This window comes from Dipodomys ordii, unplaced genomic scaffold (genome assembly GCF_000151885.1).
Source record: "Dipodomys ordii isolate 6190 unplaced genomic scaffold, Dord_2.0 Scaffold198, whole genome shotgun sequence".
Taxonomy (NCBI): Eukaryota; Metazoa; Chordata; class Mammalia; order Rodentia; family Heteromyidae; genus Dipodomys; species Dipodomys ordii.
The window spans coordinates 117,504-136,376 of record NW_012267414.1 but is presented as its reverse complement, the minus strand read 5'-3'; the positions used below and the strand labels follow the sequence as shown (position 1 = coordinate 136,376).

The following is an 18,873-nucleotide window of genomic DNA, read 5'->3' as shown; positions in this document are numbered from 1 at the left end:
GAAAAGAATTTTAAATTAACAGAAACAACATATACAACATAAAAGTAAAATTTCTCACTGAAATGTTTGAGTGCAAATAGAAGGGAAATTCACATTTATCTGATTTTTAATATTTAAATCCTTGAAAAGCTTATGCTTTATTAAACAATTAGCACTGTAAGAAATACTGACAGTAATAATACACTATCAAAATACACTATCACATAGCTGTGGTTTGTATGCCTAATAACTTAAATGCATGCATTTTTCAAACTCCTGATGAACTACCTCCAATATCAATATTAAGAAATTCTTTAAATTTGTCATATAACACTAACACCAAAGCACCCCCTGTACCACGAAGGATGTTGGAGAAGGCACCACGAAAAAATGCACCAATTCCCTCATGTTGGTATATTTTCATAAAGCAGTCTAAGGTTCCTTTATATTGCCGCTGAGACTCACCACTCTGTATAAAGAAAGACAGAAACTTTTGTATTGTTATCTTTTAAGGTTGCTTTCTAGCAGCACTAAGGATAGATAAAAGTAACACTACGTTGAGTTAGTGAGCGTATCTTACTTTACTTTCAGACATTGAAAGCTTACTGAATCGCAAAGGATGGCTTTTCACAGACTATGATTCATCTTTTTATCACACCACAGTTAAGCGAAAATTTAAGAGCAAAAAACATAGAGAAATAACATTTTGATATTAGAAAGACACTTTTCAGAAATTTCTGAAAACTGGGCTTAGAGGCATGGCTCTAATGGTAGAATACCTGCCTAGAAAGCACAAAGGGTTCCAAATTAAGTACCATAAAAACAAAGAAAACACAATTTCTTATCTATATCTGTAAGATGAATAGTAATGAATAGTAATTTATAAGGAAATTAATTAGTATTAGAAAAGAAAATAAGGGCCTACATAAACATTTTTAAAAAATATAAGACTAGAGGCTGGGAAGGTGGCTCAGTGGTAGAACACTTGCCTTGCATGCATGAGGCCCTGGGTTCGATTCCTCAGCACCACATAAGCAAAAAGAAAAAAGCCAGAAGTGGCGCTGTGGCTCAAGTGGTAGAGCACTAGCCTTGAGCTGAAGAGCTGAGGGACAGTGCCCAGGCCCAGAGTTCAGGCCCCACAACTGGACCCCCCCAAAATATATATATATATATGACTAATAAACAACCAAATAACCACTAACAATAAAGAAAATAGAGAATAAACAAAATAAGTATATCAAAAGTTAAAAAATGCTGGGTGCTGGTGGCTTACACCTGTAATTCTAGCAACTCAGGATGCTGAGATTTGAGGCTCACAGTTCAAGGCCAGCCTGATAGGAAAGTTCGTTAGACTCTTAGCTCCACCAGAAAACCATTAAGTGATGCTGTGGCTCAAAGTGGTAGGTTCTAGCCTAGAGCCAAAGAGCTCAGGGACAGCACCCAAACCCTGACTTCAAGCCCCATGACCAAAATAAAATAAAAATTGAAACCCTCACACCTAAAATCTTATCTACTTAGGAGGCTGAGATCAGAGGATCATGATTCAAAGTCTGAGCAGGAAAGTTAGAGACTCCAAAAAACCAGCAAAATGCCAGAATGGAGGTGTGGGTCAAGTGGTAGAAGGCCAGCCATGAGCAATAAAGCCAAGGCACAGGTGAGGCACTGAGATCAAGTCCCAGAACAGGAAAAGCTGTAAACCACAAATAGAAAAGAACTGCTATAACATGATAATGATTACAACTCCCCTCTCCCCTCCCTGCCAGCTAACATAAAACATTGAAGGTATCCCCTGTAAAAGCAGGGACAAAAAGATCATCAGTTTCTATTTCTTTGTTATAAAACTGAATTAGAGGTCTCAATGAGTGCAGAAAATATTAAAGGTGTAACAACTGAAAAGAGATAATCACTATTTGCCAATTAGACATTTATGCATGTAAATAATCCTCAAAGTGTGTGTGTATATATATATATATATATATAAATTAGCACTTCTAGTAAGAATAACAAAGTTGTAGCATATAAAAATAAAATATAAAAATGAAACAGTCTAATTATTGAATGAGTATGTCTCCTCCAAATTTATAGGTTGGAAACTAAGCCCTTAAGTACCTCAGAGTAGGACTGTATTTGGACAGTCTTTAAGGATAATTAATGTTAAATAAGATCACTAGAATGGACCCTAATATGGAGCAACAGGGAAGGACCATGAAAAGCATCAGGAAGAAGATGGCCATCTACAAACTGAGGTGAGGCCCTCAGAAGAAACTAATACCCTTGTCTTAGATTTAAAGCCTTTAGAGCTGTGAGACCTGTACTTATTCTAGCATCTCTAACACATTAATTTGAATCTCCAATTTTTTTTTTTTTTGGTCAGTCATAGAGCTTGAACTCTGGGCTTGGGCGCTGTCCCTCACCTCTTCAGCTCAAAGCTGGCGCTCTACCACTTGAGCTACAGCACTACTTCCAGTTTTCTGGTGGTTTATTAGAGGTAGGAGTCTCACAGTCTTTCCTGCCTGGGCTGGTTTGAACCTCGATCCTCAGGTCTCAGTCTCCTGAGTAGCTAGGATTACAGGCGTGAGCCACTGGCACCTGGCCTGAATCTCCAATTTTTTGTGTTATCAGGTGGAAAGCAGTTGTTTATATCACATTCCATCTTTAAATACTTCCCAAAACAATGATTATTTTCTTAGTCAAGTACAGCTGTCAAAAACTCATGATGGGCTGGCAGGTAGCTTAGTGGTAAAGTGCTTGCATTGCATGAATAAAGCCCTGAGTTCAATTCCTCGGTACCACATACACAGAAAAAGCCAGAAGTGGCGCTGTGCCTTAAGAGCATAAGCCTTGAGCAAAAGAAGTTCAGGGACAGTGCCAGGCCCTGAGTTCAAGCCCCAGGACTGGCAAAAAAAAAAATCATGAAACTTAGGATTTTAAATATTTCCACTATAAAGATATTCTAATTTTTTTTAATTTTTTATTTTTTGGTGCCAGCACTGGGGTTTTAACTCAAGGACCAGTGAACTCTCCCTCAGCTTTTCCACTCAAGGCTGGCATGCTAACATGTAAGCTACAGCTCCACTTCTGACTTTTTGCTAGTTCTGCCTGGGCTGATCTGAACTGCAATCCTGAGTTCACAGCCACTTGAGTAGCTAGGATTACAAGTGTGAATCACTGGCATCATGCTTGACGTTCTAATGTTTGAAGTGACTAATATGCTATTATTCAGATTGAGTACATGTATATATGCTATGAAACATCAAACTGTGACCCATAAATATATATATCAATTAAATTATTTTTAAAAGTGTATATGTATTAAACTAGAACTAATTATAGGAATATGTAAAAGGAACCAAGCACTGAAGGTAGTAATCCACAAGTCAAGTAAGAGGTGTTACACTTCTATTTGCCCTCCTTGATTCTTCCAGGATGTTTACAGAGATAAAGCCAGAAGGCTGAGATTGAGGATCATGGCTCGAAGTCAGCCCAAGCAGAAAAGTCCATGAGACCCTTAACTCTCATTAATCACCTAAAATCTGAATGTGGAGTTGTGTCTCAAAGTGGTAGGGCGCTAACCTTGAGCAAAAACATGCCTAAGCCCTGACTTTAAGCCCCATGACCACCACCACCAACAGCAGCAAAAAGTAAAAACAATGATAGTAACCTAATCTCACTGAATAGTTTTGAGCACAGTATATGACACATCATAGGCACTACATTTCTATTTTAGCTTTCTGGTGTGATTATTTTCATATGCCCTTGTAAAACATGTGAATGACTATAGTGAACTTCTCAAACTGTACTTTTGCACACTGCTATGCTTAGAATGTTCTCTTCCTGTCTAAAGATAGCTTATTTACTGCGATTTTCTAGAAGGTCACATTGGACGACCTAAAGTCTGTGGGCATCCCTCTTCTATGCATTCCTGGAACTGACACATTTCTATTAATTGCATGTCTTCAATACTAGACTATGATTTGGGTGCAGGTTCTATCTTATTAGTGTCATCAGAATGTAGCACATTAAGTATTCTGATATTTTCTGAGGAATTAACAAGTAGGGGTTATAGTTGAAATCTTTAAAATTTTGGTTTAGGGATTTATATTTAGAACACAAACTATTATAAACTTTCATCCTTGGAGTTAAAAATTGTTTGCTTTTATCAAAATAAACTATAACTAATAATTATGCCAATGGCTTGATAATGGACTTATTCTACTTAATATTCCAGTTTAAGACATACATACTCATCCAATCTCTTTCATCCACCTCTACCCTCCAAGCATTATATGCTTTCAGAGTAGAAGGCATTTCTGTTCTGATGCCAGAGAAGTAGCTCAGCTGGCTGATGCCATTTTAGGATGAAAAAGAATATAACACGTATACAAAAATTTAATAGCACATATTTATTTTAGCTAAGTAAAATAAAGCTCTCTTTCAGTGAAAATCTCTCTGAAATTTCAATACATTACACATGCATATCAGAAATAGTACAGCATTCAATTAAGTTTGCAAATTAAATATGAAATACCTGCATCATCATACGTCTTCTAACTGTGTCAAAGGGATAAGAGAGTATTCCAGAACATGTAGTCACAATTTGAGCAATGATAAAGGAGACAAGAAATGGGGTTTCCTTTGGTTTTGGTAACAAGCCCTAGGAAAGAAAAATGTATCAAGTAACCAATTTTCTAAAATATCTTAACTTCTTAAGTCAAAAGAATTCTTATAAATGTATAAGAGGTATAATTATATGTAAAATGCAATAAAACTAGTTGGATTTAATAACAAAGAAGAATGACTTATATGACTAAACTTCAAAGTTATATTTAGAAAAAAGAGCATACTTGCTATTAAAAGGGATTTGTTACTAATGGCACCTAAAACTGGGAAGGTAGCAGCCAGTAATCAAACCAAATCTTCCATGTCTCTTCCTTATGGAGTTGAAAAAAAATAAAAGAGAAAGAATGATAGCTCTTTTCATCAGTAGTTGGTATCTGGTAATCAGCTTTAAAGCTCTAAGCTAGTGAAGAAACACACATTTCACAACTACTACTGGAGATAACAGGGAAAAGCAGAGATGGAGTACACATAAAATTTTCTGTGAAGCCGGTGCCAGTGGCTCAGACCTGTAATCCTATCTACTCAGGAGGCTGAGATCTGAGGATTGCAGATTAAAGCCAGCCCCGGCAGGAAAGTCTGTGAAACTCTTATCCCAATAAACTGCCAGAAAACCGGAAGTGGTGTTGTGGCTCAAGTGCTATAGCACTAGCCTTGAGCTGATAGAGCTAAGGGACAGCGCTCAGGCCCAGAGTTCAAGCCCCACAACCGACAAAAAAAAAAAAATCTGTGATACTTTTTTTCTATTAACATATTTGTCTAAAAACTAAAACTAATCTTTCTAGACAACAGTAAAAATGAGATTCAATTACATCTATACTTAGGAAGGGCAGATATATATTATTACAAAAATTTCCTTAAGTTTAATTGCCTTTATTAAATAACGCTGATAACAATTTCATTATTTCTCTTTGGAAGTATTTTGCTGTAGTGACTTAGAGTAAAAGGTTATTGCTTGTTGTTTATTAAATAAATTACTTAACCATTCCTAAGCTACTTATCCTCCAAATAGAATTCTTAAGCCATTCCAGAACATAAAGGGTATAAGATTTCTAAAACTAAGTAATAGTTTAAACACAGTAGCCATTATCTTGATTTTTCTTTTTCTTAAAGGAAGTGCTATTAAAATCTGAAATAGAGGCAAAATTTAAGAAACCCAGAGAATAAAACACAGAAACAGTATCCAGCAGATAACTAAGCCATAGTAACATTCACTTAATTAAAATTTTCAAATTTCCCACAATAATAGTAAATTGAGTATTTCTATGTAAAAAATGTAATAAACTTTCTATGTAATAAAGTTAAAGTAAAATAAGGAAAGCATTAGATGTCTTTAGGTGAAAGATTTTGATTAGGTTATAAGCCTAATTAGGTATAATTTCCACTTGCAACATGATGTACATACAGTGAAAATATCACAGAAGATATATATATTTTACATATACTTTATATGTATAAAGAATGTATCAATATATTTTGATACATACTTTATACACAAAGTCAGATCCACACTATATTTACATTTAATCAGGTTATGGCAATTATGCATGGGTAAATAGAATTTCTTCTCTTTGATTTTATCACCTAAAAATGTATATGAAAGGATCATAAAGACCAGGTGCCAGTGGCTCACACCTGTAACCCTAGCTACTCAGGAGGATGAGATCTGTGGATTGAGGGACAAAGCCAGCCTGGGCAGGAAAGTCTGTGAGATTCTTCTCTCCAGTGAACTACTCAGAAAAAGCCAGAAATGGCACTGTGGCTCAAGTGATAGAGCATTAGCCTTGAGCATAGAGAGGCTCAGGGATAGTGCCCAGGCCCTGAGTTTAAACCCCACAGCCTACAAAAAAAAAAAAAAAGGATCATAAAGGGGGGTGCCAGTGGCTCACCCCTGTAAGTAATCCTACCTACTCAGGAAGCTGACATCTGAGGGTCACGGTTCGAAGCCAGCCTGGGCAGGAAAGTCCATGAAACTATTATTTCCAAAAAACTACTCAGAAAAAGCCAGAAGTGGCACTATGGCTCAAGTGGTAGAGTGCCAGCCTTTAGCAAAAGAAACTCAGGGATAGAGTGTAGGCCCCTAGTTCAAGTCCCAGGACCAGCAAAAAAAAAAAAAAGGAAGAAATCATATATGCTGAATATATTACTAATTAGAACAATCAATAAAAGGAAATCATCTAATATACAGAAGTTAAAGTTCTCAAGTTACCTTAACTGTGTCATAAGCTCCAAAGTAAGAGGCTCGGTACACAATAATGCCCTGAACCGAAACACCAAATCCTTGGTATAAGCCAATAATTCCATCTGATTTTGCTATTTTCATAATACAGTCACCTAAACCCTTGAACTGTCTCTCTTCAGGACCTAAAACAAAACCATTAAAAACTATTAGTAACATTATATATTAAATATACATTTTAATCAAAGTAAATCAAACACTTTAAAGATTTAAATACTGAAACTGCCAACTTGAAATCTAACATGAAGACACAAACAAGACTCTTGCATTTTTTAGTATAATCAAGATTTCTAGTAGAATTTTACAAGAAATAAACTGAAATTACTAATTTATCGTAAAAGCAATCTAATTCAAGCAATCTGAATTGAAACACTTCACTAAAATTGCCAGAAGTTACTACAAAAAAAAAACTGGGAAAAGGATAAGGGAAACCTGTACATTTCACTTAAGTGTAACCATAATGTAGACAAGAATAAGGTATATGGAGAGATCTTAGAGAAAAAAGATGAAACCAAGTTATATGCAGGCTTTGTGTCAGGCTTTCAATGCAGTGGTCTAATCCCTCTCTCTATAAGACATAAAAAAGTAGCATACTTTAGTCCCTATAACTCTAAACTTGTTGGGAATAAATTTTTTAGAATATATCTGGCAATAATGATGAAACAGCCTACTTCTATAATACATAACACAAAAAAGAAAGAATACTTATAAAAATATCATACCTTTTCCAATATCAACACCTAAACGGGTTCGGGCAAAATCCAGTGGATATACTACACATAAGGATGTTGCCCCAGCAGCTCCACCAGAAGCCAGATTTGCCAAAAACCACCTCCAGAACTGAAACGTATTAATTAAGAAAAGACTTATTAAACTATGGAATAAACTTAAAATATCCATAAACTCTTATAAAACATAAAATAAAACTAGATTTACAAGGCACTTATTTTTTGTGTGTATGCCAATCTTGGTGCTTGAATTCAGGAACTGGGAACTATCCATGAGCATTTTTGCTTAAGTCTAGCACTATAACTTGAGCCACAGATCTACTTTTTGCATTTTTTTGTTAACTGGAGTTAAGAGCCTCATGGACTTTCTTGTCCAAACTAGCTTTGAACCTTGATCCTGAAATTTCAGCCTCCTGAGAAGCTTGTATTACAGGAGTGAGCCAGCAGAGTCTGGTCACAAGCTGCTTTTATAAAACAAACGTCTGATAATGCATACCATATTACCAAAGTATTTTCCTGCATATTCTCAGACCCATGTAATCTTTTTTTTTGTAATGTTGGGAATGGAAAACAAGACCTCACATGTTAGTCAATTTCTGTTAACATTGAGATATACCCCTAATCCCTAGCCTTTGTTTCCTGCTTATTTTTATCATTATCTTTCAATAGTAGTACAAAGAGGTTTCGATTCAACATGCCAATTTATGCATACGATGCCTTTTGATTAGTGTCACCATCCTATTACTCTTATTTCCTCCACCTAGCCCAAATGCTCCATCCCCTCAAGTGAGATGTAGTTTAGATGCTGACACAATAGAATTAAAAATGACATACAAGCCCAGTGGGGGATACTTAACCTCAGCTAATGTAGAGGCAAGGGAGGAGGATTGTAATTGGAGGCTGTCCAGGTAAAAGTGAGAACAAAAATAAAATAAACCTGTAATTGCCAGAGGCATGCACAAGTGGTAGAGCTTGCTTGTCTGGCAACTGTGAAAAAAATGATGTATGTATGACCTTTACATTATTAGAATATTCTCAATTTGTATGTTCCTTTTCCAGTGATATTTATACCTTAGTATGTTTTGTGATGTTAGTGTCCTTTAATTTCAACTCAAGGAATCCCCTTTTGCATTTCTTTCAAGGGTGGTAAAGAATTCTCTAGGGAGACTTTTTCCCCCCTCCTCGTGCCAGTACTAGGGCTTGAACTCTGGGGCTGGTCACTGTTCCTCAGATTTTTTCCCCCTCAAATTTGTGTTCTACTATTTGAGCCATAGTTTCACTTCTAGATTTTTGCAGTTAATTGCAGGTAAGAACCTAAGGACTTCCCCTCCCCCCTCAGAGTTGGCTTCAAATAGCAAAATAGCAATCCTCAGATCTCAGCCTCTTCAGTAGCTAGGATTACAAGCATAAGCCACCAGTGCCAGTTGTGTGTGTGTGTGTGTGTTTGTGCATGTGCACCTATCATTATAGGACTTTTAACAGATATAGTATGAATGATTTTTTTTCTTTTAGTATTTTGAATATGCATCCCATTCCCTCTCAGCTTACAAGGTTTCTATTGAGAAGTCCATCCATATGGCTTTTTTTTTTTTTAATTTGGTTAGTGCTAGGGTCTAAACTTAGGGCCTCATGTTTGTAAGGCAAACTTAAGTCATACCCCTACCCCATTCATAGGTTTATAAGGGCTCTTATACATAATTTTTTCTTTCTGGATGCTTTCAAGATTGTTTGGGTTTGACTTCTGACAATTTAAGTATAATGTGGCTCTGAGTATTACTTTTTAAATTGTTCTTGGAGTCTTCAAAGCTTTCTAATCTGATGATTAGCTCTAATCTGATGATCCAAGATCATTTTCTTTAAAAAGCTCTATTTTCCTCCTCTTTATTTTTATTTTTTTTTGTCGGTCATGGGCCTTGAACTCTGGGCTTGGGCACTGTCCCTCAGCTCTTCAGCTCAAGGCAAGCGCTCTACCAGTTGAGCTACAGCGCCACTTCTGGTTTTCTAGTGGTTTATTGGAGATAGGAGTCTCACGGTCTTTCCTGCCCGGGCTGGCTTTGAACCGCGATCCTCAGATCTCAGCCTCCTGAGTAGCTAGGATTACAGGCGTGAGCCACCGGCGCCTGGCTTTTCCTCCTCTTTATACTCCAGCAGTTCATACGTGTGAATGTCTGGTGGTGTCTTATAAGTCTTCATGCTTTACTCACTCAATTTTTATTTTTTCTAATTGACCAATCTCAGCTGACTCAGTCATTCTTTCTTCTGCAGGATCAATCAATTGTTGAAGCTATTTAGTTTTTCATTTCTGTCACCATTCTCTTTAGTTACTTGATTTCTATTTGTCCTTTTTTTGGCTGGTTGTGGGGCTGGAACTAAGGGCCTGGGCTCTGTCCCTGAGCCTCTCTGTGCTAGTCTAACACTCTACCACTTGAGCCACAATGCCAGTTCTAGCTTTTTTATTGGAGAGAAGAGTATCACAGACTTTCCTGCTAGAGCTGGCTTTGAACAATGATCCTCACATCTCAGCCTCCTGAGTAGCTAGGGTTATAGATGTGAGCCACTAGCACCTGACTTTGGGTCCTTTTTTGGTTTCTACTTCAGTAAGTTTCCACTTCGTGCATTATTTTCTTACTTTGGCTTCCTGTTTCCTTGCATTTTATTAAGTTTCTTTAAGATTTTTAAAATTATTTTTACATGTTTAATATCTCTATTTCTTTAGGGCAAGTTATTAGAGCTTTATGTTTCCTCTGGTGGTGTTGTTTGTCTAATTTTTATTTTCCATATTGCCTTTCATTGTTTTGTGTGAACCTTTAAGTCTTTACTGATTAGTTTCATCAATACTAGTTTCAGATGGTACTGTCTCCAGTATTGTGGCATTAGATCCAAATAACATCTGCTTCTGTGTCCTCAGTGGAGACTGCAGTTGGTATGCCTCTTACAGGATCTCTAGCAGGTGGGGATCCTATCTAGTCCTTGAGTGGACTAGACTGTCTTCAAAACCTTAATCCAAGAGCTTCTGCTATGATGAGAAACTGCTTTATGGTTTTTTTGTTTTTCTGGTCTGGTAGTGGGGCCTGAACTCTGGGCCTGGGTGCTGTCCCTCAGCTCTTCAGCTCAAGGCTAGCGTGCTACCACTTGAGCCACAGCGCCACTTCCGGCTTTTTCCTTTTTGCTTATGTGGTGCTGAGGAATTGAACTCAGGGCCTCATGCATGCAAGGCAAGTGCTCTACCACTGAGCCACCTTCCCAGCCCTGCTTTATGGTTTTAAAATGGTGGTACTTATACTACAAGTGCTGACAGAAGTGGCTTCTTCCATCTGGTTCCTGGTGGATCACTAGGTGGGTCTTTAGACAGGCTGAATGTTCATAGTCCACAGCTGGGCAGGGGAGGCTAGAATCCATCCTATCATAGTGTTGTTTCAGGATCTACAGCTCAGACCAACATCATCAGGCCTATCTCTGGGGTCACAGAAAGTTATGTTTTCTGGGAAGTCCCTTGGTGGGTAGTCCTGGTGTCAGATTGCCATCAAAGTGGGATAGAGCACATTTATCAAGCCATTTCAAGGTCTACAATGGAATGAGGTCAATGAATTACTGGAATATTTGTGTTAACATTTGTGATTTATGGTGTGCCTGGGTTTTAGGTAGGCTGTAAGTCTGACCTGTAAAGGGGACTAGATACTGAGTAGCTATGGTCAATTACATTCTACACTTATGCAACTGACTGAATAGGAACAAAGGTTTCAGGAAGCTCCCTGGGTTGGGAACACATCTCATGTTTTGTCATGAGTTGTTGGGAGAAGTATGAAACTCTACTAGGAAAGAGAACTAGAAGCTTGTATCTGGATTCTCCTAGACTCTTTGCTATGTGCTATTTCCCCTTTTACTGCTTGTAACTGGAATCTTTTTGTTGTAATAAACCATAATATGGCTGAGGATATAACTTAATGGTAGAGTACTTGTGTAGCATTCTCAGTTTAATCCTTAGCACTGTAAAAAAAAAAAAAAGAAAGCAAACCAACAAACAAAACCTCAAAATAGCTTTAGTCACTTTCCAGTGCTGTGACAAAATACCCAACATAGGCAAAAAGAGGGCAGATTTATTTTGCCTCATGGTTTCAGAGGTTTCCATTTAGGGTCCTTTGGCTAGGCTGTTTCCAGGGCCATGGTGAGGCAGAAGATCACAGCAGCATGGGAGCCACAGAGAATAACAGGAAAGAGCCATGGACAAAATATGCACTTCACAGACATACATTCAGGTCCTGCCTCCTTACAGCCCATTTAGTATGAACCTTCACCAATGGATTCATTCTTCTATCAATACACAAGCTGGAAACCAACACTTCAATACTTGAGCCTATGTGTAGGTGGAGGAGGGGAGCTTCACATTCAAAGTTCATGCCATTTTTTCTGAGGTTTATGGATCACTCTAATGAATCATTAAACCACAGGGTAGTTTTAGGTACCCTTGACACAGAAAAGTCTGAGCCCAAACTTCCAATTATTAGAGTTGTCAGCTTAAAAAGATGAGAATCTTTAATACCTATTTTTATAAGGCAAACATTATGCTAAGCACATCAAATACAATCTCATCTAAACTTCACAATGAAATTATGAAGTTGATGTTATTATATCTAATTATCAGATGAGGAAACTAGGAATTAGAAAAGTGACTCTCAAAAACAAACACAACTAAATGAACAATGCCAGAACCCAAATCCAAATCTAATTCTAAGTCTAAAAATTTCCTCAGTTACCTCTGGGCCCTCTACAAGATAAAAGGCAGTGAAAAGCATTCAGTAAAAACTTTTAAGTGATGGAGCTGGGAAGATGGCTCAGTGGTAGAGCACTAGCCTTGAGCTGAAGAGCTGAGGGACAATGGCTAGGCCCAGAGTTCAGGCCCACAACTGACAACAACAATAACAACAAATATTTTAAGTGAAATAAATGCATGAAAAAAGGAAATGAGTATAAAAAGGAAATTAAAGGACACAAAGAAATGCTCCACAGTTTTTATTTCTTTTTGTGTGTGTTCTGATACTGGATTTGAACTCAGGACCTTGTACTCTTGCTTGGTTTTTTTTAAATTGCTGAAATTGTTGGGGGTTCTTGTTGTATTGGTTGGTCCTGGGGCTTGAACTCTGGGCCTGGGTGTTGCTTATTTTTTTTTTTTGCTTGTGTTTGGTGCTCTACTATTCGAGCCATGCCTCTAGGTCTAGCTTTTTGCTGGTTAATTGGAGATAAGAGTCTCACAGATTTTTCTGCCTGTGCTGACCTCAAACTGCAATCCTCAGATCTCAGTCTTCTGAGTAGCTAGGATTACAACATGAGCCACCAGCACCACAGTCAGCAGTTGTTTTTTTTTTTTTTTTTTTTGTTGTTGTTGGTTGTGGGGCTTGAACTCTGAGCCTGAGCTTCAGAGCAAGGTAAGCGCTCTGCCACTCGAGTCACAACACAACTTCTGTTTTTTTCCTGGTTATTAATTGGAGATAAAAGAGTCTCTTAGACTTTCCTGCCCGGGCTGGCTTTGAACTGGGATCCTCAGATCTCAGCCTCCGGAGTAGCTAGGATTACACGCGTGAGCCACTGGTGCTCAGTTGCTTTTTTTTTTTTTTGGTGGTGGGTGGGTCTTGAACTCTGGGCCTGGGCATTTCCCTGAGCTCTTCAGCTCAAGGCTAGCACTCTACCACTTGAGATACAGCACCACTTCTAGTTTTCTGGTGGTTTATTGGGGATAAGAGTTCTCACGGACTTTCCTGCCCAGGCTGGCTTTGAGCTGCAATCCTCAGCCTCTGAGTAGCTAGGATTACAGGCATGAGACTGGCGCCCAGCAGCAATTACTTTTTAATTATCTGCTCCAATAGCCTGGTTGAGGTAGGGATGAGGAACAACAAGATGAAGAGAAAGGGTTAATAGAGGGAGAGAACAGAGATTTTGTAAGGGTGAGGGGAAGACCCTGGAAATGATGTAATTACAATGTATTGGACACATAAAAACAAATAGGAATCAGGACAAATAATGTGTAATTTATATACCTTGAAAAATAAAAAGCACTTTCAATTTTTAAAAAACCCAGAATTTTCTACCTTAAATGTATCATTTTCCTGTTGATGATTTAGTCTTCCTACACATTTCAGTTGCAGCTAAACAGATACTGACTTACAAAGAAAAAAAAATAGTACTTTAGGAAATAAACTACCTTAGTGATGGGAAATACATACTTCTTGTTTTTAATGCTTAAGAAAATCAGTGATTATAAGCTGAAAATTACATTTAATACTTAGAAAATTGCCTTGAGACAAAAAGATTTCTCTATTATTAAAGATGTGAGAGATTCAGTGAAACTTGTTAAAGCTAATAGAATTCATTTGATATATTTTCGTAACTGTATAATGAGATTTGTGAAGTTAATCTTCAGTTTTATTATTTCCACCACCATTAGAATACTTCCTCCACAAATAAAACATCACAAGACAAATTCAACGATTTCTTACAAAATTTTAGAGAAACTGAAATATAGATACCTGTTTTTCTTTATTAACTCCCGACATGAAAAGCTGTTTGTATTTGTCCTTGAAAGCAAAATTTAGAGCTTGTGTTGGAAAATACCTGATAACATTTGCCAAATTGCCACGCCAATAACTGAAGAAACCTACAGAGGTAAACATATACGAATATGAACCTATAATGCATTATTATTAAAGAATTTCTGGTTTTAACAAATTTGACTTTGCATTTTATAAGCATACTCTTCCCATAAGGAAAAGTTTACTACTAACTCTAAACAGCCTGTTTCAATTTTGTTAATTTCAAATAAAGGGTTTTGGATAACTAAATGCCTATGGAAAGCATTATCGGCTGAATTCAGAGATCTTTAGTAGTAGAAAAGCAAAGCCCATTAGCATTTCTCAAAGTCTAGCAATCTTTAACTTCATCTTCAGCCAGACATCAAGTTTACACCTGTATTCCTACTTAGAAGGCTGAGATCTGAGGATCACATTTCTAAGCCACAAGACTTTACCTCCAATTAATCACCAAAAAGCTGAAGTAGAGATGTAGCTCAAATGACAGAATGCAAGTTTTGAGCAATGAAGCTCAGGGACTGTACCCAGGACCTGGGTTTAAACCCCAGGAATGGTGCTTGCTTCCCCCGCCCCCCTCTGTGTATCTCATCTTCAAATTTTCATATACAATTCCTATGATGATAAAGCCATTACAAGTAGGCTAGAAAGAACACATATATCCATTTATTGTTCTGTACGTATACCCATAAGAATGAGAAAGGCATAAAAGAACCCTAAGTGCTCTTGTCTTTATGTTCTGAAGCCATTTTGAATGAGAGCTGGAATTTAGGAAAAGAGATCCTTTTCAATTCAAGAAAACCTCTATAGGGCTGGGAAGGTGGCTCAGTGGTAGAGCGCTTGCCTTGCATGCCTGAGGCCCTGGGTTCGATTCCTCAGCACCACATAAGCAAAAAGAAAAAAGCCAGAAGTGGTGCTGTGGCTCAAGTGGTAGAGCACTAGCCTTGAGCTGAAGAGCTGAGGGACAGTGCCCAGACCCAGAGTTCAGACCCCACGACCAGACCCCCCCCCCAAAAAAAAAAGAAAAACTCTAGAGGTCTCAGTGAGAGACTAATATTTTGTTGTTGATGCTAGGGATTGAATTTAGGGACTTCTTCATTTCATGCTAGATATGTACTCTATCACGGAAGTCATGGTACTAGCCCTTGTTTTGTTTGCAGTTGTTTGGTTTTTAGGTACTAGAGTTTGAATTGAGGGCCTTATGCTTCGTAGGCAGGTGCTCCACTATTTCATGGTCCCAGATGTGCTACTTTTTTTTTTTTTTAAAGTATTGCCCAGATGTTTTGCCTGGAGTCAATCTTGGACCACAGTCTTCCTAACTTACCTTACACAGCTAGCATTATAAAAGAGTATCACTATACTCTGCTTATTTGTTGAGATATTGCCATGCTAACTTCCCCTTGTCTAACCTCCAATTGTGGGTCTTATAATCACTACCAAAATGAGAAGTTGAGCTTATAAACGTGAGCCATCATACCGGCTGCAATTTTTTTTCTGGCACGGGAATTTGAATTCATGGCATTAAGCTTATGAGGCTTGTTTGATCAACTCACACGCTAGCACTTGAACCACACCTCCAGACTAGCATGAAGGCAGTCTCTCTCCCCATTTTCTTTTCTTAAACAATCTCAACGGGTTTTACTGTTTGTGTGTGTGTGTGTGTTTGTGTGTGTGTGGGGGGCTATATTCTTCCTCACTCATCCTCCTTTTTTTTGAGATAGGGTCCTGCTTACTTTGCTCTGGTTTTCCAGCATGGCTGGAAATTTATGGTTTCCCTGACTCCTCCTCCAGAGTAGTTGGGATCACACCACACTTGCTGAAAGAAACCATTTTTCAGGGGTGCTACTGGGGTTTGAACTTATGGCCTCATGCTTGCTAAGCAGGTGCTTAGCTACACACCCAGTCTTCTTTTTCTTTTTTTTTAGTTATTTTTCAGGTAGTTTCTCATGTTATTGCCTGAGGCTGGCCCTAGACTATCATCCTCCTACCTATGGCTTTCTGTTAGCTGGCACAACAAATATGTGCCATCATACTCATTTTATTGAGATGATGTTTCACTGATTTCTTTGTCTGGGCTGGCCTGTACCATCCCAATCTCCACCTTCTAAATAGCTGAAATTACATGCATGAGGCACTGCATCTTAACATGAAGGAAACCTTTGATATCAATAGTCTTCTCATCTCAATTCTCCATGACCGACAAACTCCCATAATTAATAATACACATCTATGTATGTAACTCTTGAAATTCATAGTTGTCATTATAATATGGAGCTTCTCTAGAATCCTGGTTATTGTTATTGGATGGAAAATGATCAAATAGTTTGTGATAATATAAATAGGATACTTCTAGTATGAGTTTGAAAAAAATGCAAGTCAGTCTTTTACAAATTAAGGATTCAATAGAAAGTAATCAATTTATAAAGTTACGTATGCCCAGATAGTTCAGAAGTAAATCTGAGTTAGGTGCTAGGCTTAGATAACCACAAACATGCTTTTCCAGTGGATGGTAACACTGTGTACAGGACATGTACCATTCCTGACCCTTACACTTTGTATCACTTAAGTTTAGGGTTATATCCCTCTGTACTAAGTAAGTCCCCAAAATGCTTCTAGGTGGCAATATCCTCCATGTTGTGAGTTACTGATTCCTTAGCATAGTCTATGTCACACTGATTTTTTAAAATGACTTGTCTGTAATGAAAAACATCTTAAAATTTTGCTTCTAAGCTGGGCACCGGTAGCTCATGCTTGTAATCCTAGCTACTCAGGAGGCTGAGATCTGAGGATCGAGGTTCAAAGCCAGCCCAGGCAGGAAAGTCGGTGAAACTCATATCTCCAATAAACCTCTAGAAAACCGGAAGTGGCGCTGTGGCTCAAGCGGTAGAGTGCTAGCCTTGAGCTGAAGAGCAGAGGGATAGTGCCCAAGCCCAGAGTTCAAGCCCCATGACCAACAACAACAAAAAAATTGCTTCTAATCATCACATCTTGGAGGATAAATAAGTAGTCATCAGGATAGTATTTAAAATTAACTCTAGGTAGGTGCTGGTTGCTCACACTAGTCATCTTAGCTCAGAGATCTAAGGATCTCTGTTCAAAACTAGCTTAGGCAGGAAAGTTCTTGAGACTCTCATCTCCAGTTAACTACCAACACTTTGGAAGTGAAACTGTGGCTCAAGTGGTAGACTGTTATCTTTGAGCAAAAACGCTGAGAAAACAACAACAAAACACTAAAGTTACAAGTTATAATTGAGCATGCTTTAGCTTAAGTGTTTAATTTTTTAAAAACCTTCTAAATATTTAAAATACAAAATAAACCAGCACTGATCAACACAATGTGGCAAGAATATTTGCCTAAATATTTAAAGCAGAGGTGCTAACAATAAAAAGGCCTAGATTTATCTGGCAGGGTCTTAAATACAACTCAGGAGAGATGCATATGCCTTTTATGTACAATCCCTGGAGAGAACGGGAAATTTTAATAAAATGAATGAGAATGGGGAGATGTAAACCACTTATTGCAGAAGATGTGAGCTTAGCTCCCACATGAGCATTCTTTTTATCTTATTTTTAACAGACCTTGCTATAAAGCCCATGTTGGCCATGAACTTGTAATCTTCCTGCTTCCCTCTCAGATGGAAGTTTTAAATATAGTTAGATGCTTTTAAAATTTCACTGGAGGGCAAGGGATGTGGCTTAGTGGTAGAATGCTTGCCTAGCATGCATGAGGCCCTGGGTTCGATTCCTTGGTACCAAATACACAATAAATAAAATAAATAAAAGAAAGGGGAAGATAACCATTACAGTTATTTAAAAAAAATTTCACTGGAAGCTAGGAATGTGGCTTAATGGTAGAATGCTTGTCTAGCATGCATGAGGCTCTGGGTCTGATTCCTTGCTACAATTTAATTTTTTAAAAAAGAAAGCATTTGTTAAAAAAAAAATTCACTGGAGGCCAGGCACGGTGTCTCACGCCTATCATCCTGACTACTCAGGAGGCTGAGATCTGAGGATCGAGGTTCAAAGCCAGCCCGGGCAGGAAGGTCCTGAGACTTTTCTCTCCAATGAACCACTCAGACAACCAGAAGTGGCTCTGTGGCTCAAGTGGCAGACGCTGGCCTTGAGCTGAAGAGCTGAGGGACTGCGCCCAGGCCCAGAGTTCAAGCCCCAAGACCGACAAGAAAACAAATAAAAATCACTGGAGTCCATATACGTCAGAGCTTTCCTACAACCCTAAGGACAAAAGTGTGGTTTTGTTTTTGAAGTTTTCTTTTAGAGGCAGGCTAATGTCATGTGGCCTGGCTGGCGCCTGCTCAGCCTCCGGGACTCTGCATGGGGAGCACCCGACCTGAGACCTAGCAGTAAAATAGAGAGCCGGGTCTATTTCGTGTAAAGATAGAATAGGTCCAGTGCCTTTCTTTAACCCACTCTGTGGAACCCAAATCTAAGTGTGGCTAGGATTTCTGATGAGCCTATCACCTTAGGTAGCGTAAAAAAGCCGTTTGTTTCAGCAGTGTTCCACAACACACTTCTTCAAATCATTTCAGTCTTCGGGAAAAACAAATCCATGACGAATACATTGAAGAAAGAAAAGGGCCTGCTGCCAAAAGAGAGGTTGGTAATTCGAATCTTAGCTTGCACGCCTCGGTGGCGTGGCGCGCGCTCCACTTGGCTGGGCGGAGGGAAGGCCGCCAGCTCTCAGCCTGGCCAGGGCCCGCGGGTGGGCGCCGCC

General features: G+C 38.4%; 1 protein-coding gene across 1 annotated transcript in view; it reads right to left on the bottom strand.

Moving 5' to 3' along the window:
• Positions 1–247: 247 nt before the first annotated feature.
• Slc25a31 (solute carrier family 25 (mitochondrial carrier; adenine nucleotide translocator), member 31) overlaps positions 248–18,873 on the bottom strand; it is a 19,643-nt gene continuing 1,017 nt past the window's right edge. Inside the window, exons 2-6 of the mRNA XM_013034871.1 lie at positions 14,085–14,212; positions 7,558–7,675; positions 6,806–6,960; positions 4,508–4,633; positions 248–448 (exon numbers count right to left, since the gene is read on the bottom strand). Coding sequence (XP_012890325.1) covers positions 248–448; positions 4,508–4,633; positions 6,806–6,960; positions 7,558–7,675; positions 14,085–14,212 — 728 coding nt within the window. The remainder of the gene's footprint in view (positions 449–4,507; positions 4,634–6,805; positions 6,961–7,557; positions 7,676–14,084; positions 14,213–18,873) is intronic.